The 18,717-nt window shown below is 32.9% G+C and overlaps 1 protein-coding gene across 4 annotated transcripts in view; it reads left to right on the top strand.

The window, feature by feature from the left end:
* The first annotated feature begins 816 nt into the window (after positions 1–816).
* Positions 817–18,717, top strand: part of LOC111046321 (DCN1-like protein 5) — a 33,520-nt gene continuing 15,619 nt past the window's right edge. The window contains exons 1-3 of one of the 4 annotated variants that reach the window (XM_039433479.1): positions 817–905; positions 3,362–3,477; positions 16,635–16,738. In XM_039433479.1, coding sequence (XP_039289413.1) covers positions 3,386–3,477; positions 16,635–16,738 — 196 coding nt within the window. In that variant the 5' untranslated portion in view covers positions 817–905; positions 3,362–3,385. Of the gene's footprint in view, positions 1,318–3,361; positions 3,478–11,843; positions 11,990–16,634; positions 16,739–18,717 lie in introns of those variants that run through there. The other 3 variants (XM_039433477.1, XM_039433478.1, XM_039433480.1) reach the window with 3 other exon arrangements.

The following is an 18,717-nucleotide window of genomic DNA, read 5'->3' as shown; positions in this document are numbered from 1 at the left end:
TCAAGCTCAGTCAATATTGGTTCAAAAATTATCAATTTGATCTGCTATTAAGACCACATTTATAATTCTTGAACAAATATTCCTACAATTTGAAATCAAATTGATAATTTTTGAACTAATATTGACCGAGCTTGAGTCATTTACACATCTTTAGGGACGTTCCAGTTCCGATACCACCATTCTTTCAATACTTGGTATCGAAAGGAGGGTATCGTTATTAGTAAAGTATCGAAAGAAACGTATTGATACCCTTATTGACCAATCTGGAGTCATTTTCCCATCTTGCCAGAGGGTCTTCTTTGTTTCGACAGACTATTGAGACTATACTTGATAGATTGCAGTTTTGCAGTTAGTAGATAAGTATTTTAGTTGGTAATTCCGATACTTAATGCTCACTCGATGCTTGTGGTATCGATATCGATACTTTTCTTTCGATACTCGTGGTATCGATACTTTTCTTTCGATACTTTACTAATATCGATACTCTCCTTTCGATACCGACTCGATACCAAGTATCGAATGAATGGCGGTATCGGAACGTCCCTAGATAGAGATAGTTTTGAGGTTAGGTTCTCCCGCCATAAAACTGTGGATATCGATGTTTTTACATTGATGTTCATATTTTAATTCTATCGTTTTCCTACTATCGATACTTCTCTGTTACAAAAGACAATGGCTATATAAAGAAGTTCCATAAGAATATTTTTCAATATGAATGAATTTGTTGTGTTATTTTGATTATTCAAGTAGTATTCATGTTTAATACATGTATTACCTAACCAAATTTAACAAGAAGTTGTGTTTTTTTTACATATTACAGTTGGCATCTTGATTTTCCCATGGACCCATGGGACTTGGCTAAGCTCAGCTGTTCAATTGAAAATGCTAGTTGCCGATAATTTATAGTGAGTGAATTTCAATAATTTGTTCAATAGTCAATATTGTAAAAAGTTTTAGTATTTATCAATTGAAAACATACATTTTGCGTCTTCCCAATCATTTAATTCATCCGGTTCACATAGAATAATTTTCTATCATGAGTAACTGCTGAGTTTCATTCTAGCATCGGTCTAGAATTTGATGCTTTCCATCTAAATTTACCCCTATATGTTTGTTTAGGTATGAAAAAATCTTAATCAAGATTTTGTTTGTTGATTTATCATCTTGCATGCGCTATAACTATCTACAAATCCTCTTCCTATCAAATTTTACCATTCATCTGTTCCCCTGTCGTAATCTATGATTTCATGTTTGTGCTTGGTTTCTTTTCATTGATTTATTTTACATTCAAGCTTTATTCTAAGGTTTTTTCTTTTGGTAAGTGTACAATAAACTATTTCTTCAATGTTCGGTTTTTACATTAATCATATAAAACCAATTAGAAGTTTCAATGGAAGGAGTAGATGAAATACTTTACTCATCACTTGACTAGGTTATGTTAGCTTAGCATATATCTTCAATCAGTTTCATTAATAGTATGACTTAAAGAAGCTTTTACAATATACCATTTATTATTTTGTATCATATTTATTTGATATTCTAAGCTAATTAGTTTGTATTTCAAAATTTGAAAAATATATAGATATCGTAATGATTAGGGTGCTCTCGGATTAAAACGGTAGGCCTACACATTACTGTAATCTGTAATCAATGACTACTGTAATTTTAATAATAAGATTAATCAAATATATTATCTTATAAATAACGTATGATAATTTTGTTTTTTCATATAAATTTAAGTTGGATGATTTATTGAAAAGTATCGTACGTTAGGGTTAGGATAGTCGGACGATATGAAATTCAAAGGAAAACTTGACTTCTAGTAAGCATCTGTACTGTCAATATTTAAATTCGATAGCATTGAATTTCAAAATTATAATTTCAATAATAAAACTTTTAATAATACATTAATACAATGGAATAACTAACTAAAGTAGTCAACTCCTAACTAACATCATACTACTATTTCAAATTGGTAATAAATATCATATTTACCGGTACTCAATACTATCGATATTAATGAAAATAATAATGGTTTTTGTTCATAGCACAGACAAATAACGGATGGGCACGTTAAACTGTCGGTCCCGGCTGAAGTATGACAGTCGTAAGGCCCATTGTCGGCTTAAATAATATATTCAGGCGGTGGGACCTTCCCGCAAGGGACTCCCCACCAAGAAAAGCCACACGAATTTACTTATAGCACAGACATGCCACCAGGGCATGTCCATAAGGGAACACGTCAAGATAAATAAAACATAATAGATGGACAGTCGGAGCGTAAAAAAGTTACAGAAAGTAGAAATAAACAAAAAAGCAACTATGCAGCATGCAGATAAGCTAGTGATCACAAGTAAACTCGAAGTAAATTACAGCCTATTCAAATATTTTGCCTGCCAAGCTTTAACATAAATTCATTCCATGCCCTTCTTCTAATATTTTATTCTCCTATCATAATGCAATCTGTCTCTCATTCTTAACGTCGAGCGCTTAGCTCTAGGGACAAACTAATTCCGCTAGATCGCTCCAGCTGTACTATTTATTTGCTGCCCGAGCAAGCGTAAAACCGTGCTTTGAAGGTACACATACCAGCGGCTATTATTGTGTCTATAAAAGAAGTTTAAGCATCAACTTTCTTCATAAAGAACAGCGCTACAAGTTGCTATGAATTTGAAGTCTGTAGAACAAACATTGAATGTGAAAAAGGAGTTTGAAATGCATAAAAATGTAATTTTTTCAGATTTTCAAAAACAAAGTTAACATAATTTTTGCTATATTGAAGAGGAGACTTGCATATTTTACTCAATTTTTTCTGACCAGTAGTTTTTGTAGGGTATGTGTACCATCTGCCTCAAAAAAGTGACTTGAAGCCCTATTGTTAGCTAACGACAGAAGCTGATAAAAATATTTCAATTGCATAAATTATGTCCTAAGAACCTGTCCAATAGATTAGAAAAAGAAAAAAAAATATTGAATGCACAACCTTAAATACTAAATACTAAAAATTCACTCATTTTTTTATTTTGTTTGTTGAAAAAAGTTATTCCAACTTTTCACATGTTCATAAAACATGTATTTGTATTAATATTGATTTCAGTTTGCTTTAGCATGTTCATTAATTCAATGCTCTTCTACTGTTAATAGATTAATAGTTGAAATAAATTAATAAGAAAATGAGATTAGAGATTAATTTCTTTGACATTTTGTTTTGTCTTGTTTTGTGTGTTTTAATAAATTGAAATTAATTATTAATAGATTAATAGTTGTTTTTAGTAATTAATAGATTAAAAGTTGTATCCGGTCTACTCATCTTGATGATAAAGTTTGTTTTATTTTGTTGATAAATTTGTTAATTTTTCAGGGGGTAAATTGGTTGTTGGTTGTCATGCCCCGTGGCAAGCGTAGGTCGACTGCTGACATGGGTCCAGATGACGAAGACCGCTACCACAGCAAACGTCTTCGCAACACATCATCCAGGTAACTACTCTCTCACTTTCTCTATCTACCTTCTTCCTATTCCTCTCTCCTGTCTTCCATTCACGTGCTTTCTTCTCTGAGTCCCAACTTCGCCCTTAATATAGGCAATCAATCAATTGGTCTTCTATTATCACTCTTTTACTCTCTCACTTTCTCTCTCTCTCTCTCTCTCTCTCTCTCTCTCCTCTCTCTCTCTCTCTCTCTCTCCTGTCTTCTACTCACCTGACTGTTACTCTGCTCTCTTCGTCCTGTCTCTGAGTCCCAACTCCGCCCTTAATCAATCAATCTATCTTCTATTATCACTTTTTAACTCTCACTTTCTCTCTCTTTCTTTTTTTGGTAGAGAGTTAGTGGGAAGGATATTTTTAATATTCTTCCCGAAGAATGGACATTGATATGTCCAAAGCTCCGACAATTTATGTAGATGCATAACAATATAATTATCTATAGTTATTATATTACAAATTGCTTTTTCATACCATATACAGTTCAATAATTATTTCCTTAGTCTATATTATGTAAATTCATCTATAATTTTGTTGTATTGTAAGCTATTGTATATAAGTATAAAAGCCAGTATATATTGTAATCTACATAAATAAAGTAAATGAGAAACAAAATGTGGAAAGAACAATACAGGAACACTCACACTGAACGCGTGCACTTGTTGGTTGCGTTTAGTGTGAGCAGCTACTGTCCATTCAAGTAACAACATGTTTCAATGGCTCTTTCCAGATTTTGTTTTCCGGCTCATGCATGATCTGACGTGCACTTGCACATACACGCATCCAGTATGATACACAGAGTGGGTGAAAAGTCCGAGAACGGCTTAATATCTCATACACAAAGGTTATTTGACGGTGGGTGTGATTGGGGATCCTACTCAAATTGAAAATACTACTTTACTATGACTTCAAAAATCTGGTCGCCATCTTGGATTTGCCGTATTGAGTGCAACTTTATTTTTTTTAAATAGGAAGGGTGTCATGCGATACATGATTTCGATAGGAAATCTCAAGAAAAAAAGAATGGCGAAAACCACATATCGATTTCTCAAACCGTTTAGAAGATATTCACATTATTAATCAATATCATGCATATCAGAAATGAAATACATAAGTGGTATTGATTAATAATGTGAATATCCTCTGAACGGTTTGAGAAATCGATGTGCGGTTTCCACCATTCATTTTTTCTTGAAATTTCGTATCTTAATCATGTATCGCATGATCACCTTCCTATTTATAAAAATAAAGTTGCATTCAATATGGCGGACCAGATTTTTGAATTCATAGAAACTTGATATTTTCAATTTGAGTAGGATCCTCAATCACACCCACCGTCGAATTACCTTTGTGTATGAGATATTAAGCCGTTCTCGGACTTTTTCCTCTCCTTTCTGCTTTGAATAGTATTGATTAAATAATGTGAATATCTTCTGAAAGGTTTGAGATATCGATGTGCGGTTTCCACCATTAATTTTTTCTTGAGATTTCCTATCGAAATCATGTACCGCATGACCACCTTCCTATTTAAAAAAATAAAGTTGCACTCAATATGGCGGATCCAAGATGGCGGATCAGATTTTTGAAGTCATAGTAACGTAGTATTTTCAATTTGAGTAGGATCCCCAATCACATTCACCATCAAATTACTTTTGTGTATGAGATATTAAGCCGTTGTCGGACTTTTCACCCACTCTGTATATATATGCATAAGCATTCATAGACCAAGGTTTAATTTAACACTTAGGTCCGGTTGCACAACAGCCGGTTAAATTTTAACCGTGATTAACTCCACGAGAACCAATCAGAAAAGGCGTTTTTGAAAAGACGGCTTCTGTGATTGGTTCTTGTGGCATTAATCACGGCTAAAATTTAACCGGCTGTTGTGCAACCAGCACCCAAATATGTTAAATACTAATAGACTCAAGTAAGTTTTGGAGCCACTGACTAGCCTCTTCTCCAGCACCATGAACTTCAGTCAGCCCTCCATGATAATAGTGTTGTGGACACTCTTCAGATATCAGGTGATTCATTGATTGAATTTGTCCACATTGGCACAGAGGATCAGATGTGTATCCCCATGCTGTCATCAGCTCAGCACACCTTCCCACCTGCGTCCTGAACCGGTTAAGGTCACACCACTCTCTACGTCTCAGCTGGGTGCCAGGGACAATGTCATTAGGGTCATCCACAAGACTTCTGTTCCTTGCAACCATCTCAGTCTCCATAACTCCTTCGCACTTCTTATCTCTTCCTGCTCATCAAGTCTTAAGTATCTTCTTGACTTGAGGCGCCTAGGTGGAGGGTTAGCCAAATCTCTAGAGACTGGGAGACCCTCATGAATGTGTTGCAATTGGGAAATGAACTTGTTCTTCTTCTCAAGCCTTCTGAGATCTGGAGGCATGATGTTACTAAGCACAGGCAGCCGCCCAGTCTCTGTTGGTCTCAATGTCCCACTAATCTTCCTCATAGTTTCATTGAAAACTGTAGAAATTTTCTCAACGTGTCTGCAATTCAGTGTGATCACACCCTTGAATTGTTTCAATGAAACTCAGTGTGTAGTGCTGTGTTTTAATCGGTTTCACTGAAGCAGAATTAGATGTTTCCTCGTGCATCACAAAAAAACTGCTTTCCAATGAATTGCAAAAAAATGCTGTTCTGCTGGGTGAAATTTTTTCAATGAAACGCGGTGTTCAGTGTTATTCGGTTTCACTGAAACAGAATTTTATGTTTCCTCGTGCATTACAAAAAAAAACTGCTTTCCAATGAATCGCAAAAAAGCTGTCCTGCTGGGTAAAAAATGAATATTATGGTATCATATAGGAATGTTCACACGTTGGCTGTGAACACTCATATAGCAACCTATAGTAATCTGTCAAGCAGAAATTGATTGGAAATAAGGCATCAGGATGTATTTCAACACCTCGCTATCAAGATACGTTCAGACTTCTATACACTTCATTCTATCTTTGTTGTTCGTGAATCCAATTTGTATAATAATTGATAATAAAAAATATGTTTAAAAAAAGAGAGAGCAATGTTTCAAAGTAAGATCCAATTTTCGCTCAGGAAAACTGAATTGGCAGATTTTTGGGGCATCTTTATCTAGCACAAGGATATTTTGTATGGAAAAATTGGTTCTGGGCTTCTCTCATGTAGGCCTGAACAAACGATATTTTGAGAATCAGAACTACAATATATATAGCAAGCACACCTCATTCTTCTTGTCTATATTTACTGGACTAATATTCAGTTGATCTGCTCTATAGTGAGATAAATTTTAAACTGTATCAAAAAATTTAAAATAAAATAATCACATACAAACTTATGACAACTTTCAATGTGTTGCATCATACGTTGACAAATTTAATAATTGGCTAGCATAGAGAGTTCAAGGTAATATAGAGAGTTAGTCAGGACTATAATAACATTTATTTATTTAATTGACCGAGAGAAGTGAGGTCTAAGATTCAAGTCGACGTTTTGGCATTACTCTTAATGTTTAAATGTTTTTATGTTGCGCATTTACGGCGAAACGCGGTAATAGATTTTCATGAAATTTAACAGGTATGTTCCTTTTTAAATTGCGCGTCGACGTATATACAAGGTTTTTGGAAATTTTGCATTTCAAGGATAATATAGAAGGAAAAAGGAGCCTCCTTCATACGCCAATATTAGAGTAAAAATCAGACTATAGATTATTCATCATAAATCAGCTGTCTAGTGGACTATAATACTACCCGTTCAAAAACATCGAACGTTAGTATACAGTTGACTAACATCGAACGTTAGTAGACAGTTGACTATAATACTACCCATTCAAAAACATCGAACATCTTGAACATGTATCTTTCCATTAACGTTGTAGACAGTTGCAGCCACACCTGATAACAGCGCTCACACTCACATTCCGGGATGACATGTCGTGGTATGATAGGCCAGAAAGCTCTATGTTTATTTAGGATTTTTTCTAGACATTTTAATTGATAAATTATTCATTAATTTTTGAGAAAACATAACAACAGGTCAATGTAACTTACAGAGCGCGAGGTCTACTGTTCACAGAACTACTAGTATAGTATATAAATATGATATATTATAAACTAGGTTCAAATGTTTGAAAGACGATTTAATTCCCATCAAACATTGAAAAGGATTCATTGGCTATACTAGCCAATTATTAAATCTGTCTTGACATACTTTCTATATTGCCTTGAACTCTCTATAATAGCCAATTATTAAATTTGTCAACGTATGATGCAACGCATTGAAAGTTATCATAAGTTTGTATGTGACTGCGTATCACTCATATGATACACGTATCACAAATAATGATACACGTATCACAAATAATGATACGCGTATCTAATAGTTGATCAAAACACGTTGACCCTTGATTTTGCTATTTGAAAGTTTACATTGTTAATAATGATACACGTATCACAAATAATGATACGCGTATCTAATAGTTGATCTAAACACGTTTGACCCTTGATTTTGCTATTTGAAAGTTTACATTAATAATGATACACGTATCACAAATAATGATACGCGTATCTAATAGTGTTGATTAAAACATGTTTGACCCTTTATTCTGCAATTTGAAAGTTTGCCGGATTTTTGCTGGCAGTCAAACGTCAATGGAACTTGGCAGCTCTAGTGGGGTGATATCAAGATGGGAGTCGATTTCAGTGAGAGAGAATTATCTTCCTCTTTTTTCTCTCTCACAAACATTAGCACTGTGTATTGGTTTGAGAAAATTCTGAGCTTTAGTGAGATTTTATTCAAACTTCCAGGATTGGTTGAACGAGTTCTTAGTCTAATTAATTACAAGCAACGTTGTTAGTTTGATCTGAATCTTTTTTCAAAGATAGTTTACTATTTTAGCGTTTACAATAAACAATAAATTTGATAGCCAATTTCGATAATGAAAAATGGAATTAAGATTGATGAAGTTGAATTATGCCCTCTAGTTAGTTCCATGTTATAATAACAGTATTTGATTAACATTGGTGTTGCTATCCTTGTCTATCATTCGACAAAGCAGATGGAGCTATCCTTTTCCAGCTTTTCATCGTTGCCAGATCGTTTCTCAACTATGTAGTAATATAATTAATTAACAAAATATTAATTCTTGATTATGAAAATTCATTATCTAAACATTGAGAAGTATATTTTCTTTTCGAATAAAATTTAATTGATTGTTTTGAATAAGAATGAAAAGTTATATTGCAACAGATATACCGTTATAAACTATCATCTGTAGAAGTTGCAAGGCAAGGCAGAGAATCCCTATATGAATAAGTGTGTTCTTAGGTTACATTATTATGATATCTATATCATCAAGCAAATCTCAGCCAAAAATTTGTAATCTGCTTAAGTTATGAGAGATATCAAAATCGATCTCTCTTTCTCTCTCTAAATCTTATTAAATATATCTCCTTCTTTGTCTCTCTAAATGTTATCTCCATATCGTCCTATAATATTCTTCAGTCCATACTTTTTACTTTCCTTGCCCGATTACCATAGGTAAGGAAAGTAGGCTATTGCTTTCCGAAAAAAATTAAGGTACCCCAATTTCTAAATTTCTATACGTTTCAAGGTCCCCTGAGTCCAAAAAGGTGTGTGTGTATGAGTGTATGTGCGTCAGTGTACACGATATCTCATCTCCCAATTAATGGAATGACTTGAAATTTGGAACTTAAGGTCCTTCCTCTATAAGGATCCGACACGAACAATTTCGATCAAATGCAATTCAAGATGGCGGCTAAAATAGCGAAAATGTTGTCAAAACAGGGTTTTTCGCGATTTTCTCGAAAACGGCTCCAACGATTTTGATCAAATTTATACCTAAAATAGTCATCGATAAGCTCTATCAACTGCCACAAGTCCCATATCTGTAAAAATTTCAGCAGCTCCGCCCCATCAATGCAAAGTGTGATTTTGGATTCCCAATTATCAGGCTTCAGATACAATTTAAACAAAAAATTCCAAGTGGAAATGATTGAGCATTAAAATATCTACAATTATTAATGTTTAGTGACATTTCCACCTAAAATTGAAAATTAGCTCGAAATTCGAGAAAATGTGTTTATTCAATAATGCAAACTGTTGGCAACTGTTGATTCTATTAAATCATTCACTATGAAGAGATAGCAGACTTGGTGTGTCTCCAGCGTTATTGTCCTGTCACCAGCTGGCAGATCTTTGAATAGTAGACTTGAGATGCGCGTGTACACTAGCGTCAGGTGATCAATTTTCATAACGGCAAGGAAAGTTGTGTGAGTTCGCCATTCCAGATTTTTAAGACTTAGTTACACCTATAGTGCGGTCCACGTTATAATGGCAGTGGATTAAGATATGAGAATAGCGATGCCGATTCTCTGCATTAATTAATTATATTTCCACACTGTCAAAAACATAATTGGCATCGTTGTGAACCTTGAAAAGTATAGTAACACCGGCTTTGTTGAAGTATAGGCAAGGATAGCAAAACCAAAGTTGATCAAATACTGTCATTATAACGTGGACCTCACTATAGACCTAATTTAGAATATTGTGAATTAATTGGGCTATTGGGCTATTGTGAATTAATTGTAAGCCAGCTAATATTTCAATCCACATAAACATATAAAGGCTATTGTCAATTAATTTATTTCACCAAAACACAAAAACTTTACAAAGATGTGACAATCAGAAAAAAAACAATGATTATTATTCTAAATATCTATATCATCTATCTGTAAAATACGGCTGGAGGTAAAGAACACTTGTTCGCCAGTAGGAGTAGAGACTTACCGTAACTGTTTCTAAATCTTAAGCTAATAATTTAAAATTGAATATTTTTATTCAAACAATGGTAAGTATATTTAAAATAAATGCTATTAATTGTGAATTAATCCAGACAATAATGAATAGTTTTAAAAGCTGAAAAAAATTTTGAACTCATAAAATTTTAAGATGGAAATAATAGTTGTGAAGTATCCAGTTTTTAATATTTATTGGTACAAACTTAATAGGTACACCGATGAGCTCGTTCGGGATGCAGTTTACAATATTTGGAGCGATGTATACCAGCTGCTTACGAATAACCGTTAAATTCGAATCATAAGTAACATATCTATGTAGATTGTATCTTGTTCTATGAGTTACATTGATTCTTGAAAATGAGCTTCTATGTTTATTGAAATATTTAAATATGCTAAGCACATAGAGTTGACGGATTGACATGACTCTCAATTCACTGAATGCAATTTTTGAGGGGAACAATATGGGTTTATTTAATATGGTTTTTATGATCATTTTCTGTATAATGAATAGTGGTAACAAAAGAGTGTCATAAGTACCACCCCAAACCGCCAAGCCACAATTTAATAGAGATTGTACAATATTGCAAAATAAAGCATTCTCAACTTTGATAAATCAAGTATCGACCTCAACTTATAAAAATTATAGGAGACAAACCTTAGTTTATGGCATAGGTATTCAATATGCCTTCTCCACTTGAATCCCTCCTCGATTATCAAACCCAAATATTTCAATTGTGAATTAATTATAATCCAGCTAATATTGTAATCTACATAAACACCTAGTAATCTAATCTTCCTCCTGCTCTCTATCTCTCTCTCTCTTTCTTAATCTTAATTTACATTCACTTCTCTCTCTATCTCTTTTCTTTATGACTTGCGCACTTCTTCCAAGATAACTGCCGGCACCAATAGTTTAATCTGTCAGTATTCTCTATGAACAACATCAATCTACTTAAATCTACTTACATTAATCTCCACATAAACATAGAAAGGCTATTGTGAATTAATTATAATCCAGCTGATATTGTAATCTACATAAACACCTAGTAATCTAATCTTCCTCCTGCTCTCTACTCACTCTCTCCTCTCTATCTCTCTCTCTCTCTTTCTTAATCTTAATTTACATTTACTTCTATCTCTCTCTCTTTTCTTTATGACTTGCGCACTTCTTCCAAGATAACTGCCGCCACCAGTAGTTTAATCTGTCAGTATTCCTTATGAACAACATCAATCTACTTCTCGTTCAACCTATGCTGACAGATTGCAGTGAATCTCATCTAGTAGTAGTGACGATTGTTTAATAATAGATTTTGTGGAGTGAGTTAGTTGAACCTCTAGTGTGGAGAGTTTCACTTTAAAGCTGGCAGTATGCCGGTAATGCTTTCATAAATGATTCCCCTACAACAAATTGTGACAGTTTGTGTAATGGATCTCGATGTAGTAGTGTAAGGGGGGGGGGAGTTTTGCAGAGGAATAGTGGGGGGAGGGGATTTGCAGATGGAATAGGGGGTGGGGGAAGTTTTGAAATGAATCTGTGCCCACTATTAGTTGGGAAGAGGGGAGGGAGCTTTATAGATGTATATTTTTGAAAAATAAACGTTCACCGTTGAGGCAGTAGCTGTGTCTAAGTTGCTAAAGTCTAGCTGAGTTTTTGTTTATGTTGATAGACTAGCTGTGTTGTATGGATGAAGAGGATAGGCGAGTATTTTCGAGTTATTTACAAGTTATTTTCGAGTTATTTTCAAATAAGGTTGATGTTTCTAGTGTTGTTTCCTAGTGAAATTATGTTTTTGGGTTATTATATTTTACAAGTTATTTTCGAGTTATTTACAAGTTATTTTCGAGTTATTTACAAGTTATTTTCAAATAAGTTTGATGTTTCTAGTGTTGTTTCCCAGTGAAATTATGTTTTTGGGCTATTATATTTTTTGAGTATACTATTTAAACTTTGAATCAACAAAATTATTTTCTATTTTGTGTAATATTTTCAAGTTAGGTTGTTGTTCTTAGTGTTATGTTTTCTCTAGTGAGGTCCACGTTATAATAGCAGTGGAGAAAGATAGGTGGACAACGTTGCCGATCCTCTGTCTTGTCAATGCCTTCTATAGACGGTAGCTGATACAGGTTTATTGTAATATTAACTGTTTATTCTCGTTTAAAATTATCAATTATTTTTACTAAGCAAGAAGGTTGTTGGGTTGTTGTGTTTAGATTTGTTTATTTCAACTTTGAATTATCAAAAACACTTTCTATTTTGAGTAATATTACCAAGTTCGGTTGTTGTCTCTAGTGTTGTTTACTATAGTGAGGTCCACGTTATAATGGCAGTAGAGAAAGATAGGAGAACAACGTTGCCGATCCTCTGTCTTGTCAATGCCTTCTATAGACGGTAGCTGATACAGGTTTATTGATGTAATTGAATGAAAAAGACTAAGAAATTGTCAAAAAACCACTGATTTATTGATAATTAGAAAGATCGGTTTCGGTTATTACACCATTGTAAACCCAGTTTATCAGAGATTGACAATGGTGTAATAACCGAAACCGGTCTTTCTAATTATCAATAAATCAGTGGTTTTTTGACAATTTCTTAGTCTTTTTCATTCAATATGAATAATTACCACAATATCAACTTCTCAACTACACAAAAAATATTGATGTAATGTTAACTGTTCATTCTCGTTTAAAATTATCAATTATATTTTATTAAGCAAGAAATTATATTTCTCAATAATGAATTTTCATAATTAAGATGAAATATGTTGTTAATTAATTATTAATTCTACATTGTTAAAAGACGATCTGGCAACACAGCAAAGCGAGAAAGAGTTAGCGCTAACCGCTTTGTTGAATGATAGACAAGGATAGCAATACCATTGCTAATCAAACAGTGTCATTATAACGTGGACCTCACTATAGTGTTGTTTACTAGTGAAATTATGTTTCTGGGTGATTCTATTTTTTGAGAATATTATTTCAACTTTGTATTATCAAAAACACTTTCTATTTTGGGTAATATTTTCAAACTAGGCTGTTGTGATTAGTGTTCTTTATTTCAACTTTGAATTATCAAAAACACTTTCTATTTTGAGTAATATTTTCAAACTAGGTTGTTGTGATTAAGCTAGTGTTCTTTATTCCAACTTTGAATTATCAAAAACACTTTCTATTTTGAGTAATATTACCAAGTTCGGTTGTTGTCTCTAGTGTTGTTACTAGTGAAATTATGTTTTTGGGCTATTATATTTTTTGAGTATATTATTCAACTTTGAATTATCAAAAACACTTTCTATTTTGAGTAATATTACCAAGTTCGGTTGTTGTCTCTAGTGTTGTTACTAGTGAAATTATGTTTTTGGGCTATTATATTTTTTGAGTATATTATTCAAACTTTGAATTATCAGAAACTTTTTCTATTTTGAGTAATATTTTCAAACTAGGTTGTTGTGATTAAGCTAGTGTTCTTTATTCCAACTTTGAATTATCAAAAACACTTTCTATTTTGAGTAATATTTTCAAACTAGGTTGTTGTGATTAAGCTAGTGTTCTTTATTCCAACTTTGAATTATCAAAAACACTTTCTATTTTGAGTAATATTTTCAAGTTAGGTTGTTGTTTTTTGTGTTGATTATTAGTAGAATTTTGTTTTTGGGTGGTTATATTTTTTGAGAATATTATTTCAACTTTGTATTATCAAAAACACTTTCTATTTTGAATGATATTTTCAAGCTAGGTTGTTGTTTTTTGTGTTGATTATTAGTAGAATTATGTTTTTGGGTTATTATATTTTTCGAGAATATTATTTCAACTTTGTATTATCAAAAACACTTTCTATTTTGAATGATATTTTCAAGCTAGGTTGTTGTTTTTTGTGTTGATTATTAGTAGAATTTTGTTTTTGGGTGGTTATATTTTTTGAGTATATTATTCAAACTTTGAATTATCAAAAACACTCTCTATTTTGAGTAATATTTTCAAGTTGGGTTGTTTTTTTTGTGTTGATTATTAGTAGAATTTTGTTTTTGGGTGGTTATATTTTTTGAGAATATTATTTCAACTTTGTATTATCAAAAACACTTTCTATTTTGAGTAATATTTTCAAACTAGGTTGTTGTGATTAAGCTAGTGTTCTTTATTCCAACTTTGAATTATCAGAAACTTTTTCTATTTTGAGTAATATTTTCAAGTTCGGTTGTTATGTTTAGTGTTATTTATTTCAGGTGTGAATTATTATCAAAAACACTTTCTATTTTGAGTAATATTTTCAAACTAGGTTGTTGTGATTAAGCTAGTGTTCTTTATTCCAACTTTGAATTATCAGAAACTTTTTCTATTTTGAGTAATATTTTCAAGTTCGGTGTTATGTTTAGTGTTATTTATTTCAGGTGTGAATTATTATCAAAAACACTTTCTATTTTGAGTAATATTTTCAAGTTGAGTTGTTTTGTTAGTGCTCTTTATTGGTGGAATCATATTTTGGGTAGTAGTATATTATAGTTGGATTCAAAACAGTGGAACGAATTATGTTATAGTATATAATAGTCTTCAGTTATTAAAGGTGGAATTATGTTTTGTATATAGTAAACTCAAATATGTTCAGATGTTTTGTAAATAGTAAACTCAAATATGTTCAGAAGTTTTAATATTATTTTCAGTTTGTGACAATGTAGGCTAGTGTTTAATTTGTTTATTGGTTTAGAAAGTTTATAGTTTTGGGTTTATTCTTTTATTGTTTCAATAATTGAAAGTTATTGAAAAAGGCTTGAAAATGTGTTGTCACCAAACCATGATCCTGTACCAAATAAAACAGTAGAATTTGACAATATATGTGTGTGTTTTTATTTCATAATACACAATTATTTTTGTGGAGGATATTATCAGTGAAATACTGTATCAACATAACCGCATGACTGTATTGTATGTTTAAATTCTATTTATGACTGTTGTGTCATTCTATTACTCCGATATTGGTATAAGATTGGGATACTGTGTGTAAATAACGACGCATGCATCTTATCAAAATACAATTAATCAGTTGAGTAATTAAATAGGATGAGTTTCAATTATTTAGTTGATAAGTTTCGATGTACTACAATCGTTATATATGACAATCATTCTAAGGGGTTCAAGTTATAGAAAAATGATAAGTTTGAAGAATTATCTACATGCTTTGTAATATATTACTGTAGTATTATATGGAAATTATTCTAAGGGGTTTAAGTTTATAGTTTTGGGTTTATTCTTTTATTGTTTCAATGATACACAATTATTGGAGAAAGCTTGAGATTTGACCTGTGTGGTCACGAAACCACGGTCCTGTACCAGATAAAACTGTAGAATTTGACAATATATGTGTGTTTTTATTTCATAATACACAATTATTTTTTCCTACAGTTACGTTGAAAAGTGGCCATTGCTGCACTGATTACAGAACGCAAAGAATCACTTTTCCGCTCTAGTGCGGGAAAAATTTTTCTGCACTCCAGATTTGCAACATGGCAACGCAAAATACTTAGTAGGTTATATGGAGCAACAGTGCAGCAAAATCAAAATGAAGTTGGTAACAGTGACTGCTGTGGCTGCTATAGTGAGCAGAGGTGCAACCAAGCACAACGCGCTAATTATTATTCATTATATATTATAACCAAGGACATTGAGGACTTTAGGATTTTAGGATTAAGGTTTTTATCAATAATAAAATTACACAGAAAAACATTTGATGGATTTCAAGCAATTTTACCCATAATTACCCACTTTTCATATTCAATGGTAACTGTAGGAAAAACTTAATGTGAAATACGTGCGCAAAGTTCCTCTGCTGCACTCAAGAAACCATTCCGCCCTCGCCTACGGCTCGGGCGTAAACGTTTCTTTCGGTGCAGCAAACTGACACTTTGCGCACTAGTTGCACAAATAACTATTGAAACATCTATTTTTGTGGAGGAAGTTATCAGTGAAATACTGTATCAACATAACCGCATGACTGTATTCTATGTTTAAATTCTATTTATGACTGTTGTGTCATTCTATTACTGTGATATTGGTATAAGATTGGGATACTGTGTGTAAATAACGACGCATGCATCTTATCAAAATACAATTAATCAGTTGAGTAATTAAATAGGATGAGTTTCAATTATTTAGTTGATAAGTTTCGATGTACTACAATCGTTATATATGACAATCATTCTAAGGGGTTTAACTTATAGACAAATTGATAAGTTTGAAGAATATCTACATTGCGTTGCAATATATTACTGTAGTATTATATGGAAATTATTTTAAGGGGTTTAAGTTGATAATTTTGATGAATGACCATGTATATTTGTTGTTGTTGTTACAGTACACGTAGATATACAAAATCAGAGGACACTTCCTCGTTCAGTCAAAAGAGATGTCTAACATGGTTCAGGGAATACACGTCACCTGACGAACCAGAACTTTTAGGTGAGTTCCTCACATTATTTCACCAACAATTGACATATTTTGATTGTAATAATTGAAAATAAGATGCTGTTGTAATGGTTCATTCACTAGAAAAAAGGGTAGCCGAGTTTTTTCTTGTGACTCAACCATCTACGAGCTGTGGCTATTAAGGTGCGTACAGATATACGCGCCGCGAACATGAGCAATTCACTTTTAATCAGCTGACTATATCTGTATTTTTACATAGACGGTATAACATATAGATATAAAAAGCTTGACATCAGCTGATAAAAAGTGAATTGCTCATGTTTGCGGCGCGTGAATCTGTGCGCACCTCAAAATAACGGGACTGACGCTGCTGTGGAACGAGTGCGCATGTGCCAACCAACATTGATCAACAGTTGTTTAGTTTGAGACTTCCTCTTCCGAATGCAATCAGTCTCGATTCTGTAAACAACTTCGTTCAGTCATAAACTTCATTTACGTTTTTATTTTGTTTTGTCGGAAAAATGGTTAGCGTAAAAATAGAGCAATGAATTGTTATTGACCGAAGCGAAGCTGAGGTCTTAGTTTCGACTCAATCGGCTTTTGTCTGTTTGTTTGTTTGTACCGCAGTTACAGTCGCAGTTATTGTCCAATTTGGATGAAACTTGGTATGCAAGTTCTTTGAAACAAGGCGCAGAAACGTATGTGTAACGATTTTTGATAAAACCTCTGGTTTTTTTGTAATACTTGAAAAACCGCGAACTAACCTCAATCCAGAATGGATGTGTCTTTGAAGATACAGCAATTCATTACCATACTTTTTCGCTTCTATTGTTACGAGCACATGGTGGTCGAGTCGGTTAGACCGTGGTCTGTCACACTGTGGGACCCAGGTTCAATTCTCGTTCCTGCCAGATTTTTTTTGCAGATAATACTAATATTGTTTTATCTTATTCTAATAATATATCATTGTAAAATAAACTATCATGATTAGATAGAATAATTAAATTGAATCATCTTATTATTATTATTAAATTGATTTAACAAATTATTCGGATAAATTATTTTAAAAAATCTTTATTGTATTTGAGTCCAATACTGCAGTTGTAGAGAAAAATTTGTATGTAAAGGTATAAAGGTAATTTTTTCCTTTTTGTGTAGTTGAGAAGTTGATATTGTGGTAATTATTAACATTAAATTAAAAAGACCAAGAAATTGTCAAAAAAACCACAGATTTATTGATACTTAGAAATACCGGTTTCGGTAACTACACCTTTGTCAATCTCTGATAAACTCTGATAATGACCGAAACCGGTCTTTCTGAGTATCAATAAATCTGTGGTTTTTTGACAATTTCGTAGTCTTTTTCATTTAAAAGGTATGTATTTGATATAAAGGTACTCCTTGATAAGTCCGGTGTCCCTGGAAACAGTGTCTCTAGCACTTTCAATGGAGAAAATAATAGATGACAATCATGGCTAAATATTCACAATATACTGTACTTACTGTACTGGTCCTTCTCATTAGATTGAAAGTTGTATTCATGAGCGAGATCTACTGTTCACAGAACTACTAGTTAAATTTCACTTTAAAGTTTGAAAAACCGCTACCAAAACCTATAATTTACTAAAAGAAATGTATGGCAGTGAATGTTTATTGCGGACTAGTGTTTTTGAATGGGTAAAGAGTTTTCAAGATGGTCGAAGAATCGCGCCCAGGTCGTCCTTCAACATCAAAAACGGATGACAATTCGAAAAAGTTGCCAATTTGATTTGGTTTGACCGCCGATTAAGTATTCGTGCAGTTGCTACATCTGTAGGCTAACTCTACGTGAAAGAGTAAGGAAAAAACGACTCGAAATGTGGAAGGACTGAAGTTTCCCTTCTGTTATTGATCTGCTTTGTCGAATGATAGACAAGGATAGCAACACCAATGCTAATCGAATACTGCCATTACAACGTGGACCTCACCACAGCCAAACGAGACTTGTGAAATCGTAGCTGAGTTAGACTAAG

The sequence above is a fragment of the Nilaparvata lugens genome, chromosome 7 (assembly GCF_014356525.2).
Source record: "Nilaparvata lugens isolate BPH chromosome 7, ASM1435652v1, whole genome shotgun sequence".
Classification (NCBI taxonomy): Eukaryota; Metazoa; Arthropoda; class Insecta; order Hemiptera; family Delphacidae; genus Nilaparvata; species Nilaparvata lugens.
This window is presented reverse-complemented; position numbering and strand designations above follow the sequence as displayed.